This window comes from Crinia signifera, chromosome 1 (genome assembly GCF_055691185.1).
Source record: "Crinia signifera chromosome 1, ASM5569118v1, whole genome shotgun sequence".
Lineage (NCBI taxonomy): Eukaryota > Metazoa > Chordata > Amphibia > Anura > Myobatrachidae > Crinia > Crinia signifera.
The window spans coordinates 379,712,818-379,727,970 of NC_139217.1; the positions used below are offsets into that span (position 1 = coordinate 379,712,818).

Consider the following 15,153-nt stretch of genomic DNA (forward strand, 5'->3'; position numbering starts at 1 on the left):
AAATGGGGTGAGATATGAGGAGGTAACAGTACAGAGATGAGGATGGGGACAGCACTGAGATGGGGAGAGAATTGAGGATGGGATAATACTGACATTGGTTGAGAGCTAGAGAGGTGACAAAGTTGAAATGGGGTGAGAAATGAGGATGGGACATACTGAGATGGAGTAAGAGATCAGGAGGTGACAGCACTGAGAAGGGGTGAGAGATGAGGGGACAGTACTGAGATGGAGTGAGAGATGAGAAGGGGACAGTACTGGAATGGGACAGTATTGACATGGGGTGAGAGCTAGTGAGGTGACAATGTTGAGATTGGGTGAGAGATGAGGAGGAACAGCATTGAATGGGGTGAGTGATGAGGAGCGACAGCACTGAATGCGGCGAGTGATGAGGAGCGACAGCACTGAAATGGGGTGAGAGATGAGGAGGGGACAGTACTGAGATGGAGTGAGAGATAAGGAGGGGACTGCATAGAGGTGAGGATGTGAACAGGAATGGTTAATGAATAAATGTGATCGGGTGACGGCTGTTTTAAGGTGACAGCTTGGGAGGGGACAGATCAGAGATTGGGAGGGACAGAGCTGAGATGGGGTGACAGCAGAGATGCAGACAGTAATTAGATAAGGTGACAGCTGGGGAGGGGACAGGGCAGTGAAAGGGTGACAGCTGCGGAGTGAACAGAGCAGAAATGGGGAGACAGTTTGGGTGGGGACAGGGTAAAAATGGGGAAACAGCTAGGGAGGGGACAGGGTAGAAATGGGGTGGCAGCTGGGGAGGAGACAGGGCAGATATATGGTGACAGCTGGGGAGGGGACAGGGCAGATATGGGGTAACAGCTGGGGAGGGGACAGTGCTGAGATGGACTGATAGCTAGGAAGAGGGGTGGGAGGAGATGATGTGACGGCTGGGGAGGGGACAGAGCTGAAATAAGGTGACAGCTGGGAGGGACAGGGCTGAGAAGGTGTAACTGCTGGGGAGGGGACAGTACTGAGATAGGATGCCAGCTGAAGATGTGACAGGGCTGAGAAAACAGAGCTGTGATGGGTTGACAGCTACGGAGAGGACATGGCTGGGATGGGATGACAACTGTGGCGGGCACAAGGCTGAGATGGGATTGACAGCTACGGAGGGGACAGGGCTGAGATGGGCTGCCAGCTGCAGACAATGCTGGAAGAGGTGACAGCATTGACATGCAGAGATGGGGTGACAGCTGCGGATAGGACAGATCTGAGATTGGGTGACAGCTTTGTAGGGGACAGTGCTGAGATGGGGTGACATTTGGGGAGGGGACAGTGCTGAGATGGGCAGTAAAGTGAAAGTTGTTACCCTTCAGATTTTATTATTATTGTTTTAGCCCAATCATAGGTGTCTAATACCCCTTTCACACTTGCAAAAATATCCCGGGTTTTTGCACATGAAAGCGCATCAACCCGGGATTTAGCTCAGTGTGAAAGGGTCTTGAAAGAATATCCCAGGATGAACATCCTGGGATTTCTACCCAGGTCCTGACCTGGGTAGATTCCGGAATTGACACAGGACTTTAAAAAAGCTGCTGATTGGAGCTTTCTTGGGCTCACAAATGCTGATGTCATCTTTCAGAGCCCTAGAGTGCATTTCTAATGACATGCATATGTATTTGCAGGGATTTCCCAGGATCAGTGTGAATGGGGCTGTCCCGGGTCGATCCCAGGTCTGAGTGCAGTGTGAAAGGGTACATTCCCTGGTAGAGTCCCGGGAAGCATCCGGGAACACATTCCCGGGTATGACCCGGCTCTGCGAGTGTGAAAGGGGTATAAATAATGTTATGTTCTTAATGGTATCACCATGTTACTGTTTAGCTTGAGAGAAAAGATTTATCTTTGTTGCATTTTCTTGTTGTGTTCCCTACTATACAGTATGTCCAGTTGGGTTTAAGCAATGTTGAAGAGGCTCCGGTATAGTCTCTGAACTCTAAATCTGCGAAGTCATGCGAAGACCACTCGTGTTCAAGGCCTTCCAGCAAACTTATAGCAGCCTGCTCACCTCATCCATAGACAGTAGCCTTTAAATGTATTGTTTCAAGGTCCTGAGGACAATGCAGAGAAGACACAGCAGCCTAACAGACAACCCTCCTCCAGAGAGGTAAATTGAAAAGTTACTTGCAATCATCCATTTGTTTTGTTTTTTTCTTCTAAATATATGAAGTATTACTCAAATTTGTTTCAAAGTTTTGGTTTTAACTATATAGTTAATAAATTGGCAATTGCCCCTCTCTTGCTAAAGACATTCCAGAGGTTTACTGTTTTATATCCAGGGAAAAAAACGTATTCTGGTCCACACGCAACACTGCAAAATTTGCAGCACTGCGTGTGGATTAAACGCCTGCAGCAGTGCCGCCCCCCTCGCGTCCTTAAACCTCCCCCCAAGGCTGCGAATGGAAGATTTGTATAATCATCCATTCGCAGCCTTGGGTGCGGGGGGGGGAATTATTCGATGCTCAGTGACCATCGAATGATTTCTCCAGCGCTCGCAGATCAGAGATACCTCTATGGTGTCTCTGATCGCGAGCACCCAGTAGGGGAAGCAGGCGAGCAGCTGACATCCGCTGACTATCATCCCGCATGAAATCAAAATGGCTTGGGCGTTTCAGTTCCATCAGCCAGTCTGCACAATAGGCTTACATAGGTAGTTGTTTAGCGACCGATGTGCCTCCAATGACTCCATCTTCGTTACTCCATTTCATCAGAGGTCAGAGATTTCCTGACCTCTTCCTAGAACCCGTGGCAGCCGGCTTGCACAATGGGTCACACAGTCAACTTCAATGTAAGCAGTAGAAATAACTACTCTGTCCACATCTGAATCCTGCCACGTGTGTAGAAACCTTTACTATCACCATGTGTTGTATTGACATAGAGAAGAGAAATCGATAGTATGTGCATGAAAATATAAGACAAGCATACGTGTCGGAAAGAGTTTGTAAATACAATTCATAACGTGTCCAGTTCTCCACAGTCAAATAATCAACTGCGGAGAATATATTAAATATTGATGCGTTCTAGACTCCCAGAGGTACCCTGATTATAATCAAGTCCTCAAGCTAATAATTATCAACTCACGTTTTATAATTGATGACTATGAGATAATTCAATAAACCTGCTGAACTCAATAAATGTGATGAGACAGTTGTATTTATCAGCCTGATTCAATGATGTTATATGGTAAACTGCTGGAATATGCAGTATTAGACTGCCAGTCGCCTCAGGAAATGAGGCCTTTAGAAATTGTATATGTGTACACATTAATGATTTTACACTGCAGTAATTATAATGGCAGATATTATTAAATCCATTGGAATCCAGTCAAGGGAATGCGGTCACCAACCAATTATTTATATAGTGCCCAAATATTAAGCAGCACTGTTTATACACGACATGGACCATTACAGCGTTTTCCTAGAAAACCGAAAAAGCCTCAAAAAGATGCCCTGCTCTATCGTGTGCGTGACTAGAAGGACTGTTTAACGCAAAAGGAGTCTAGATTTACGTGGACACATCTGTGTGTATATGTATATATAATATGTACTGTAAATATGCTCCGGCACTCTGTGGTCCCCTTGGACTAACTTGCTCCGGTGCCTTCATGTAGGACAAAGTTGTCCATTGATAAACAGCTGCGGTATAGCAAGCGTCACTCAGAGACTTGTTGCAGCAGACTTTAAACTGGAAAAACGTGCTTTAATGCAGTACTATACCACTACAGTCATGAACGCTAGTGCCTCCCATCTGAATGTCCTTGAGATCATATTGACAGTATGTATAAAATCCTTACATGCTATACAGCATAGTTCTACAGGTCAGCTGTAACATGATACAGATAAACCACTCTCAAAGTGAGTTAACATTTTTGGGTATATTCAATGCCATACAGGTGCCTATTTCTGGCCATCATAGCCCGCCCTCAATTTCAACCCACTCCACACGCCAATTCCACCACTCTGTTTCTAAAAAGCGAGGTAGAAACAGCGAGTGCGGCCGTCAAAACGGCGAGGCTTGCGGCTATATGCAGCGGGCTTGCTGCATCAGCGGCGAACCTTGCCGTTCGTGGGAATCCAGCAAGGATTTCCCCAGAACATCGTGCTTTTATGGACCGTTCTCTGGCGCCCTGCCCCAGGCTCACTCTGTGACTGTGTATGACTCCGCTCAGCGTTCTACTCACAGTTTGACAGTTCTGGGCTATTATATAAGAGATGTGAGCGATGCTGGCATTTTAGCGGATATTACACACAGAGATGGTGGCACTCAAAGGGTTAATGTATTTAATGAAAAGCCACTTGTTTAAATGTGGACATGTCTTTCGATGTACTGTTACACTGCTGAGCACCTATTCCTCTAATTATTTTTACTTAGGAGTCGAAGCCAGAACTTGAGCTCCGATACCAATATAGATGATGGTGTGTTTAATGGATTAAAACAAGAAACTCCTTCGTCTCAGCATCTGTTCTCCAGTTTAGCCGGTCTCCAGCCTGGTCCCATCACAGTGCAGTCTGGTTTAGTTCTGGGCTCCAAAGCAGGAGGAGGCGATGTGTTTATACAAATGCCTGCACCACTTAGGGAGGAAGCAGGTGGCCGCTCAGACACTAGCACTTTTACCCATCATCATCATCACCATCATCCTCATCACAGGCAGCAGCCACAGCCACCAGCACACCATCAGCAGCATCACTTTCAGCACTCACATTCCCGAGCATCACTGCTACATGCAGCTACTACAGACAGCAATAGGGAGGAGAACAATGAGGAACCAGGCACCCCAGCTCCAGCCCTTTCTGAACTTAAAGCTGTCGTCTCGTGGTTACAGAAGGGGCTACCATTCATTCTTATTCTACTGGCTAAAGTCTGCTTTCAGCATAAACTTGGTAAGTGTACAACAGTCTACTGATGCAAACGCAGGGCCTGATTCTGGGCTGCAGATAAATGTGAGCTCAATTCTGGGCCAACACTGCAAACTGAATGCTAATGCGATTATCAGCCCGTATTCTGATCAGTACGAATCTATACAATCACATCGCCCCTTCCCTTTGTCCACCGCAGCTGTCAGCATTATCATCAGCACATATACTGTATATACTATATATGTATGCTTGGTTCAGGAGAGCCATATGAACTACTGTAGGTGCCTGTTGTGCATACACACAACTTGCCTTGTAACTTTGACTGCATTCCCCATGGTGTGCACACAAAATGGTTTTCTTGCATGTGTATGTAATGCAGATGACCATTTGCCACGCAGTAATGCCCATTCAGCCATTGCAGAGAAACAACTGAGATCAACTCAGAAATTTGCAACGATGCATCTGCAGCCCAGGTTACATGCCCAGCTTGCTGCAATTCATTAGGTGCAGCCATTTTGGAACTTTCCTGCGAATCAGAAACAGGCCCTCTGCCGATTTCATGTTTTGTTTATTGTACACAATGATATCTTAGAATTTAAAGAAGAAAATGACATTACTATCTCTAATATCTATATTATATCTATTTCTGTATTATATCTATAATATTTTACAGTGTGGTAGTGGGAGCTTTCAGCAGTAGGTCACAAATCTCAATCTCAGAATGACGTTGGCCTTAATCACAAGCAAACACAACTGCAATGACTATTCTTAAGAGGCTAGACCAGGGCTGGGCAACACCGGCCCTCCAGATGTTTGATGAACTACACATCCCAGCATGCCTTGCATCAGTTTCAGCATGGCCACATAGCAAAACTAATGCAAAGCATCCTGGGATGTGTAGTTCATTAACATCTGGAGGGCCGGTGTTGCCCAGCCCTGGGCTAGACTGTACTTAGCAATTCCACTTAATGCCTAGGTGCATAAAAATGAGCATGTGTGCACAAAATATTGATAAAAATGTCCATAATTACAAACAGGTGTGCAAATTATCCACCAGGTGGCAGTACATACATATACGTAAACATACTCCTTACTAGTCATTCTGAGACCCCATTCAAAAAAACCTAATAAGCAATGAATTTAATTAAAATAGCTTCTAAAATATTTTCAATATTGTGATGGGATTGAGTGAAACCTGAAAAAAATAATATATCACACTATCGATAATCACTCTCCACTGACTAGAGTATGTTCTAGTTCAGTTAAGCTTGCGCAGCATATACATTGTAAGCTAATGCAGTTGTGCTTTCTAGGCTATGGAACTGTTAACAATTAGCCAGTGAAGCTGCTGCCCATTAATTAAATTAGATTTAATTGGAGCTATCGCAACTCATTCGCAATTGTGTACACCAGTGATTCCCAAACTGTGCACCTCAGGTTGGTGGTCCAGAACCAATTCAAATTATTTATGGTCAATGAAATAGGCAAAATTAGTGCTTGTGGATTCCAATTAAGAATATGTGAGTAATCAGAAGTGAATCATGTTTCTCACCACATAACTGGACCTAAAGAAAACATTTAAATCACAACTTACTTAATATTTTTTCCTGAAGTTAGTAACCAACTTTTGGCCTAGGGGTGCCGTGAAAAATATTCTGATACTTAAGAGTGACGTGATTCAAAATGTTTGGGAACCACTGGTATACACATTTGCAGCCTAAAGGCAAAAACGAGGAACATGGAACTTAAGGGTAACCCTATGGCCGACCGCAGATGTCATGTTTTTGTATGTAGATGATTGCATCTGACAGAAGGTGCACGCCCTGAAAACGGCCATGACATACCTGCACTTTTGCAACCATTCCCAGGCCACTCCTCCAAACAATTACTTTCTGATATCCTCATTGCGTGCTGGATCACAGTAACGCCTTCTCGCATGTGCAGTGCGATCGCGGCACCTGCGCACTTTGACAATAATTGCTCACTTGCATGAACTTGTATTTTTTAGTGCCGTTTGTTTCTATTGTTTTAATAAAGAAAGGATAACAAGCATAACCCTAAAAGCAATTGCAGTAGCACAGCACATCTATAATAGGCAAGGGTAACAAGGAATAAATTCCAGGTTGGTTAATGAACCAAGGGGTTATTCTGGTTCACTCGCAAAGGCAAATTCACTCTCTAATGGACAAAACTATATGCACTGCAGGTGGGGCTGATGTAACATGTGCAGAGAGAATACGATTTGGGTGCGGTTTGTACTTCAAACTGATATCTATATTGCAGTGTAACAATAAAGCAGCCAGTATTTACCCTGCACAGAAACAATATAACACCCATATCTAATGCTGGCCACACATCAGACCAACTTTCCTCCAACCATCCAACTAGTTGGTTGGATGGAATACAAATCTGGTACTGGATAGGAGCAAATGTAATTTGTAATTAAGTAATTTGTTTCCCAAATCCGAAAATGGAGAACAACTGTCACTCAGACAATAGGCCTTATTCTAGTTCACTCTTTCTGACAAAATCTTTCTTAGATGGACAAAACCATGTGCACTGCAGGGGGCAGATGTAATATGTGCAGAGAGAATTAGATCTGGGTGAGTTATTTTGTTTCTGTGCAGGGTAAATACTGACTGCTTTATTTTTACACTGCAATATAGATCTCACTTTGAAGTAAAATCCCACTCAAATCTAACTCTCTCTGCACAAGTAACATCTACCCCACCTGCAGTGCACATGGTTTTGTCCATCTAAGAAGGATTTTGTCAGAAAGTGAACTAGAATAAGTCCCAATGTTCTGTAGTTGGACCTATTTGATTTAAACTACTTTACCTGAATGTTTTGTCCATTCTCCTGAGTTTGTGAGCAAATTGCTTATTGCCATTTGCCCCTATACAGTACCAGATTTTCAATCCAACCAACCAACTAGTTGGAAAGTTGGTCTGATATCTGGCCAGCATAACTCTCTCTGCCCATTTTACATCAGCCCCACCTGCAGTGCATATGTTTTCGTCCATTAAAGAGTGAATTTGCCTTTCCAAGTGAACCAGAACAACCCACTAGTACAAATGTGCATTGAACAAGGAGAAAGCAGCATCAGTTGTGCTTAGGCAAAGTTAAGTGTGTAAGTAAATTGGTAACCATAAAAAGGAGAAAAGAGATTATACTAGGAAGAGGAAACAAAAGTGTAAGTGGAGAGTAGAGGAACATATAAGAGATGGGTATGTTTTTAATTACAAACCAATTCTTTTCTATCGTCAGATAGCTGTGGAACACAGATATTTGAATCTCTTGCTGGTGAATACAGACTTCTTGCGTTTCCCAAAATATCATGCTTAATGATATACCCCCTCTTTCTATGTTTGTGTAATACAATTACTTTGTATTGATTGTGAGTTTCAAGTGGTAGGCATTTTTATTTGAAATCATCCTACTGATCAACTAACACTTGTAATAATGTTTCCCCGCAGGCATAGCTGTGTGCATCGGAATGGCCAGTACTTTTGCATATGCTAATTCCTCTGTCAAACACCAGGTGTCTCTAAAGGTAAGGAAATATGCTTTGAAAGCACGGTTCTCAGACAAGCTGGGTAGGTCTGGAAACTTATTATAATGAGAATCTAAGTAAATAAAAAGACCAGCTTTATCGAAACACTAGTCTGGCCAAAATTGCAATATATTTTATTGCTAGATACTGTAGATACCAAACAACAGTGTTTAGTTTAACCACTGTATTATTGTGTATGCATATTGAAGGATATTGGTAAACAATACCATCAGTGACAAACCTTGTTGATGATATAGTCTACATTGACCATGCAGCGCAGACACCTGGAGAGGGGTCGATAACGATAAAGGGAAGTGCACATCCTTGACGATATTGAGCATACACACTAATGCACAGAGGGGTCAGAATGAGCGATATCATTTAAAAACTAGTGTGTGTGTATGGAGTGTTAGAATCTTACTATGAGATGCAGTTGTTCTTACAATTAAGCTAGGTACCTACTTGTACAATCTTAATTCATATGTGATTTGGTTACATTTACGACTTTGGGGGGGGGGGGGTTAATTAATCGGACATCCCTATTCAATGCGGCCATTTTCGGCCAGCCTTTCCGCTGATAGAGATTCAACTTTGTTTAAAGTCGAATCTGCATCTTCGGAAATTAGTCAAAAATGGCCATGTTTTCTACAAAAAAAGTGAGTAATCGCCAATCCACATGTTTTCCATCCGTGCCGATTTTTCCGACAGTCAAAAAATCATCACTTGAATTAAATGTAGATTCGACCAAAAAGTGCCTATTTTTCGACTGTTGGAACCCTCGGCAAAGCTTGATGAGCCCCCTGACAGTCCAGATAGACATGCAGATTCCTGCATACACCATATTACAATCTACCGTTCAATCTGTGATTCTGTATTGGAAAGGGACAGAAGTATTAGAACACTTGGTTGCACCATTGCATCTGGTGACTATTAGGATGTCTATAACACCTGCTCTTCAGGTGCGATCAGTTTTCTTCTGATAAAACATGATGGTATGGGCATATATTCTCTTAGGGTAAATAGGTGTGTACCCAGCTTTACACTGAAGATTAAAAGTTGTGATGAATATGCAGATTCTTCTCTAAACCGCCTTGGGGAAAGATACTATTGGAAGAGCATCAGCAGAAATAATGAACAAAAATAAGTAGTCCATTCTGCTTTAGCCTGGGGAATGGCCTTGCATTTTGCATGTAACATGTTTAGAAGACACCTGTTGTATTTTGCTTTTCTGTAAAACTATTGGGTAGATACTTACTAATAACTGATCATTGTAGTGATTGTTTGCAAAACAAAATATGTTTATTTTTATTTACTCTTTAGGAGAAGCGTTCTGTGTTTACTGTATTTTGGATTGTGGTGTTCCTGATTGGAAACACCATTTATCTACTATATAGCTTCCGCTCCCAGCAGCTGTATTACAGGTGAGTATTGTCTGAGGTATAGAATTATAGTGTCCATGCATGTACAGTATATGTCATTGTTTCCAAATATATCTATTTCTCATGTGAATAGCGTAAAGTCACTTGAGTGTATATAGGACACACGTAGATGTTATGATAAGCGAATTAAGTTAGCATCATTATTATCCATTATTTGAATGATGTCACAGGGTTTCTGCAGTGCTATCAGTAGTGGATCGCATATGTACACAACTATTACAGTCAAATGTAGCACTTTAAATATTCAGATCATTGGGGCAGATGTATTAAGCCTTAACAAGAGATAAACGCAATGATGATAGCGGGCCAGATTCTCTAAGCTTCAAAATTGATAAAATGGAGAGTGATAAACAGCCAGCCAATCAGCTCCTACCTGCCATGTCACAGACTGTGTTTGAAAAATGTCAGACAGGAGCTGATTGGCTGGCTGTTTATCACTCTCCATTTTATCACTTTTGAAGCTTAGAGAATCTGGCCCAAAGAGAGATAAACGTCCAGCCAATCACCTGCTTACTGCCAAGTTACAGGCGGTGTTTGAAAGAACTCAGTTAGCAGGTGATTGGCTGGATGTTTATCTCTCTTTATCACCCTTGCATTTATCTCTTGTTAATGCTTAATACATCTGCCCCATTATGCTATACAAATAACATTAGTGTGCAGAAATCAGAGGGAATAGGGTCCTGCCTTATGCAAACTTCAGTTATATATTTAGCATATTTAATATTCTATAACATACTATATTTTGAACATATACAGGCATATTTCTCCAACATTTCATGCATAAATCTGCAGTCTGTGAAAATTATCACACACTAATAAGTACAGTTCCATAGTAGGTTGATTTGTTTATGTATTACTGTACATTTACAGCTGCTAATTTAATTAGCTGCTACTGTACAGTAAACATAAACAGTACATTACTGTACTGTTTATGTTTACTGTACAGTAGCAGCTAATTAAATTGATACTATCATGTAAAAGATGTCTTATTAATTGAATGTAAAACAAAATGAAGACCTTTGTGGAGGATCTATCAAACCTTGAAAGGTGAGAATGGAAAGAGATAAAGTACAAACCAATCAGCTCCTGTTATTTTCAGAACACAGCCTATAAAATGACAGTAGCTGATTATTTGGTACTTTATCTTTAAGGCTTGATACTTATCTATTGGGGGCTATTTGCAGAAAGCAAATCTCTCTCTCTCTCTGCACATTTGTCTCACCTGCAGTGCAGCATGGTTTTGTCCATTTGCTAATAAAGCAGCTTTGTGATCAGGTCATACCTATCACTTGCCTGTGTTGTAGTTCCAGCAAAGACCTCACCCAGTAAGAACAGGCATAGTGCATGGGTGGAGGTTATCTTCTCCAAAACGGCTGATGATATGATGGACCTTAAGGGTAGTAGCAAACCACAAGCATTATAAATTGCAAACCCCCCCCCCCCCCCCCCCTTGACTGATTTGCTGCTTACTGAAAAGCTTAAAGCAAGTACAGTGCCGGCAACTCATTCTCTCCTTATGATGCTTTATAGTCTATACAGCTGGCGTGGTGGATGGCAACCTGTCCCACACATCTGCAGAGTACGCCTCTCATCGGATATAACCAAGCTATCCAGTTTACATGGACTGTGTGGTTAAGTCAGTTGAAGGTTTGCTTACTGTGCCCTCCTCCTTAAAATTGGGTGATTTATGGAAGGAATCGCACATTGAGGGTTACTTTTGATTTTTGAGGACTCTGTAACACGGCATATGCTAGATGATTTCATACAGATGATTTGTCCTGTTCCAGACATCAGGATAGTGTTAAGTAAGCAGAGTTTGTCAATATGCAGTTTAAGGTACTTGTGTGGTTTCACGGCGCCATCATGGCACCGTGCGTCAGTGTCCAGCTGCGGGGCTGAAAGCTCCATGCCAACGTGTATAGTTCGTACCCCCGCTATCCACGTTGGCATGGAGTTGATTTTAGATAGCGTAGCGAGCCACCGAGCCCGCAGCGTGGGCTAGTGCAGCGCGGGCGAGCCCTGCAAGGGGACACAGACACACGGCGCCATGCTGGTGCCGTGAAAGTACACAAGTACCCAGTTTTATATAGAAACAGCAGTTACTTTTATTTTTCCATAGAAGAATTACCTGTGTTACCTGGCTCAAACAGGAAGAATTTCAGGATTGATTAGGGCCACCACTATTTCTATTCTGAATGCCACAGCTCTTAAGGTGCCCATACACGTCCCAATGTGGGCATGCATTCTGAGCTTAAATAGCACGCATCGCATTGCATGCCTTGTGCATGCGTTGTGCATGCAAAGCGATGCGATGAAAAGCAAGTACAAAAAGTATGTGCAGCACATACTTTTTGTACTGTGCGATGAGATGCCGCGGGAGTGCGCACCTCAAAGCACAGATCGCACCGCCCGCATCGGGACGTGTATGGGCACGTTTAAGACTATAGAACATTTATTCTTAAATCTGTTTCGGTATAGGCTGGTGCTAATGAAGATCCAATTTAGCCTTGGCTTGCAGAGGTCACAGCAATTATTAGAATACTTGCAGGCAGAGGGTTCTGGGTCTGAATTGCCAACATAATGTATTGCAGAAAATATGCATAAAGCGTCAGTGTCTGGGGGATGCAACATGGGATGCCATTTCCGATTCCTCCTTTGGTGTGAGATACAGGATCTACAACCTGAATGTAACCAGAAGTTACAAATGTATATTATCTACACCTTGCAGAACACATTGGGGCCAGATTTTTCTCTTCAAAAGGTCTCAGATCACCAAACCCTCAGACTCAAGCCCAGGGAGGTGGTTGTAAAGTCAAAAAGAGTCTTGTGTATTTTCTTTTTCAGATGAAGTTTTATTTGGCCCTGAGCTGGATAAGGTGATTAGCCAATCAATAGGTGAATAGATTTCTTACATGCTAGTAAAGTTGGCAAAAGCACGGTGGCCTTATTTTGTTGGTAAAGGAAGAATTGGGGAAACAAGATACTGTATCGATTTTTATCTAGTTCTAGCGGTCACCTTAGAGGAAAACTGTCTTGGTCTGCCAAGAAGATGACATAAAAGCCCTCAGATAAGCAGCCTGTATAACGGGCTGGTATTTGCCATGGATGTGATTGATTGAATTCCAGTAGAACACAAGGTGAACAATTTCCACTCTAATCTTTTTGGTTCAGATCAGCACTCAGACAGGTACAAAATGTAACAGTTCATATATGTCATCAGTGCATTGAACCGGATGAGTGTGTTACAAAATGGTGATGTTTATGATGTCGACACCTGAATGTTGACTTCCAGTCGGTGTGTCACTATGTGATTTTTCATTGCTGAGAATAAGTATCCCTAAGCCTACAGCTAACCTCTAAAAACCGTTTATAGAAATACTGCTGTCAACATTCTTTTATAAGCATTCATGATATCAACAACATTGTCATGTTGACATTCTAACATTGTTTACATGTTGATTGTATACTGTATCCATGGTTCTCAAGGATGTTTACTTGAATGTCACATTTTGTGAAGGTCAATAATGTATACTCTAGTGTTCATTCTAGCACCCGCTATGTTCCCATGAAATTGGTGGTACTGAACTGCATATTTGGGAATACAGTATACATTATTGACCTTCACTGAACTGCATATTTGGGAATACAGTATAGTGTTCATTCTAGCACCCGCTATCTTTGACCCTCTTCCCTGCCTGGGGTGTCGCTGTCTGCTTTGTTGTTTCTAGTATAGGTCTGGTTTGCATATCAGTGCTGATATACAGACCACACAGTGCTAGAAGCACTACAGCAGACAGCGACACCCCAGACAGGGAAGAGGGTCAAAGATAGCGGGTGCTAGAATGAACACTATACTGTATTCCCAAATATGCAGTTCAGTGAAGGTCAATAATGTATACTGTATTCCCAAATATGCAGTTCAGTACCAACAATTTCAGTTTTGACTTTTCCCTTTATACAAGAAAAAGATTTTATAACTGTGCTATTTGAGGAAGAAATTTACCACATTGATATTTAACAATGTATTAATAAACAATCAAATAAAGTTAAAATATAATAATAATCATCATGTGCATGATTGATGTATACATACAATAAAATAACACTAAAATGGAATGCAATTGATGCAAGCTCTGATAAATAAGATCTCCACTTTTATAAAGGGCAAGTTTTGGAATAATGCACCCCACTTTATCCTTTTTGTGTGTGGAACCTGTTCCCTTTGGACTCTACGGATGTTGTTAATTGGGGAAAGGGGGGAAAAAGTCACTGTCACTCACATATCTGGGATGGCTGTCACCGCTGCAAACTGCACTTGAGGTGGTCCCCGTGTAGTTTTTGTGCTGTCCTCTGATCTCTTTTGGATGCCCCCAATTGATGGTATGTCCACTTTTGAGTTCCAGGTCAGGGTTTGTTACCAAATGGGTTTGTAATCCTCAGTCCACAATGGAAGGAAGGAGTGGGGGTGCTGTAGCCTAATGCCTTTTTGCTGGGGGGCTCCCAGCTTTTTCACCTTTGAAAAAGCTGGGAGCCCCCCAGCGAAACGCGTTAGTCTACAGCATGCCTTGCCACAGTGGTGGTGTTAGGGCATTCTAAAACGGTTGCAGGTATCACCTTTTCTTATTTATGTTTGCATGTACTTCACTATGGGGGTTATTCAAACCTGATTCCAAAAATTAGCACTTAAATCGCAAGCCAGATGCTGTTTGTCTGACAGGAAGCAGCAGTTTGGGGGTGGCAACCTGCCATTATCTGGAAGTGTCAGGGAAAATGCAGGCATACCCAGACAGTTTTCACGTAGGATGTGGGACGTCCGCTCCAGCCTCAATGCCTGTTTCTATGGCACAGGCAGAGTAGGGAAAATTGTTAGATAGTGAGTGAGTTGCGAATGTATTTGCAGCTAGCCCCCAAACAGCGTGATTTTTGCAAGCCATCCGTAGCCTTGCACAGGGCGGGTTTTCACTCTGGCGGGGAAGCGGCTATCTGATTGCAGGGTTCTGCAGTTCCGCACAGCAGCGATCAGATCGGAATAATGTGATTACACATTTGTCCAATAAATAACTTATAAGACGCAATAAAAGGTTCATGGATGATCTTTGCTTCAGTCTCCTTTTTATACGAATGCAATCAGCACTTTAGCTGTCATTCACTAATGGGTTTATTATAGGCTTTTATATTGTAGCAGGAAATAATTTTATTTGGCACAAGAAGGTGGTTAGTCACATTTTATAAGATATGAAGTCTACAAAAACAAATCAACACAGTAGTATAGAATCTGAGGACAGAAAGTAGT

General features: G+C 42.3%; 1 protein-coding gene across 3 annotated transcripts in view; it reads left to right on the forward strand.

The window, feature by feature from the left end:
- Positions 1-15,153, forward strand: part of RNFT2 (ring finger protein, transmembrane 2) — a 60,464-nt gene that overhangs the window by 1,128 nt on the left and 44,183 nt on the right. For all 3 annotated transcript variants that reach the window (XM_083151451.1, XM_083151450.1, XM_083151449.1), the window contains exons 2-5: positions 1,894-2,119; positions 4,384-4,892; positions 8,345-8,421; positions 9,742-9,842. In XM_083151451.1, the coding sequence (XP_083007577.1) occupies positions 2,046-2,119; positions 4,384-4,892; positions 8,345-8,421; positions 9,742-9,842 (761 nt within the window). In that variant the 5' untranslated portion in view covers positions 1,894-2,045. The remainder of the gene's footprint in view (positions 1-1,893; positions 2,120-4,383; positions 4,893-8,344; positions 8,422-9,741; positions 9,843-15,153) is intronic.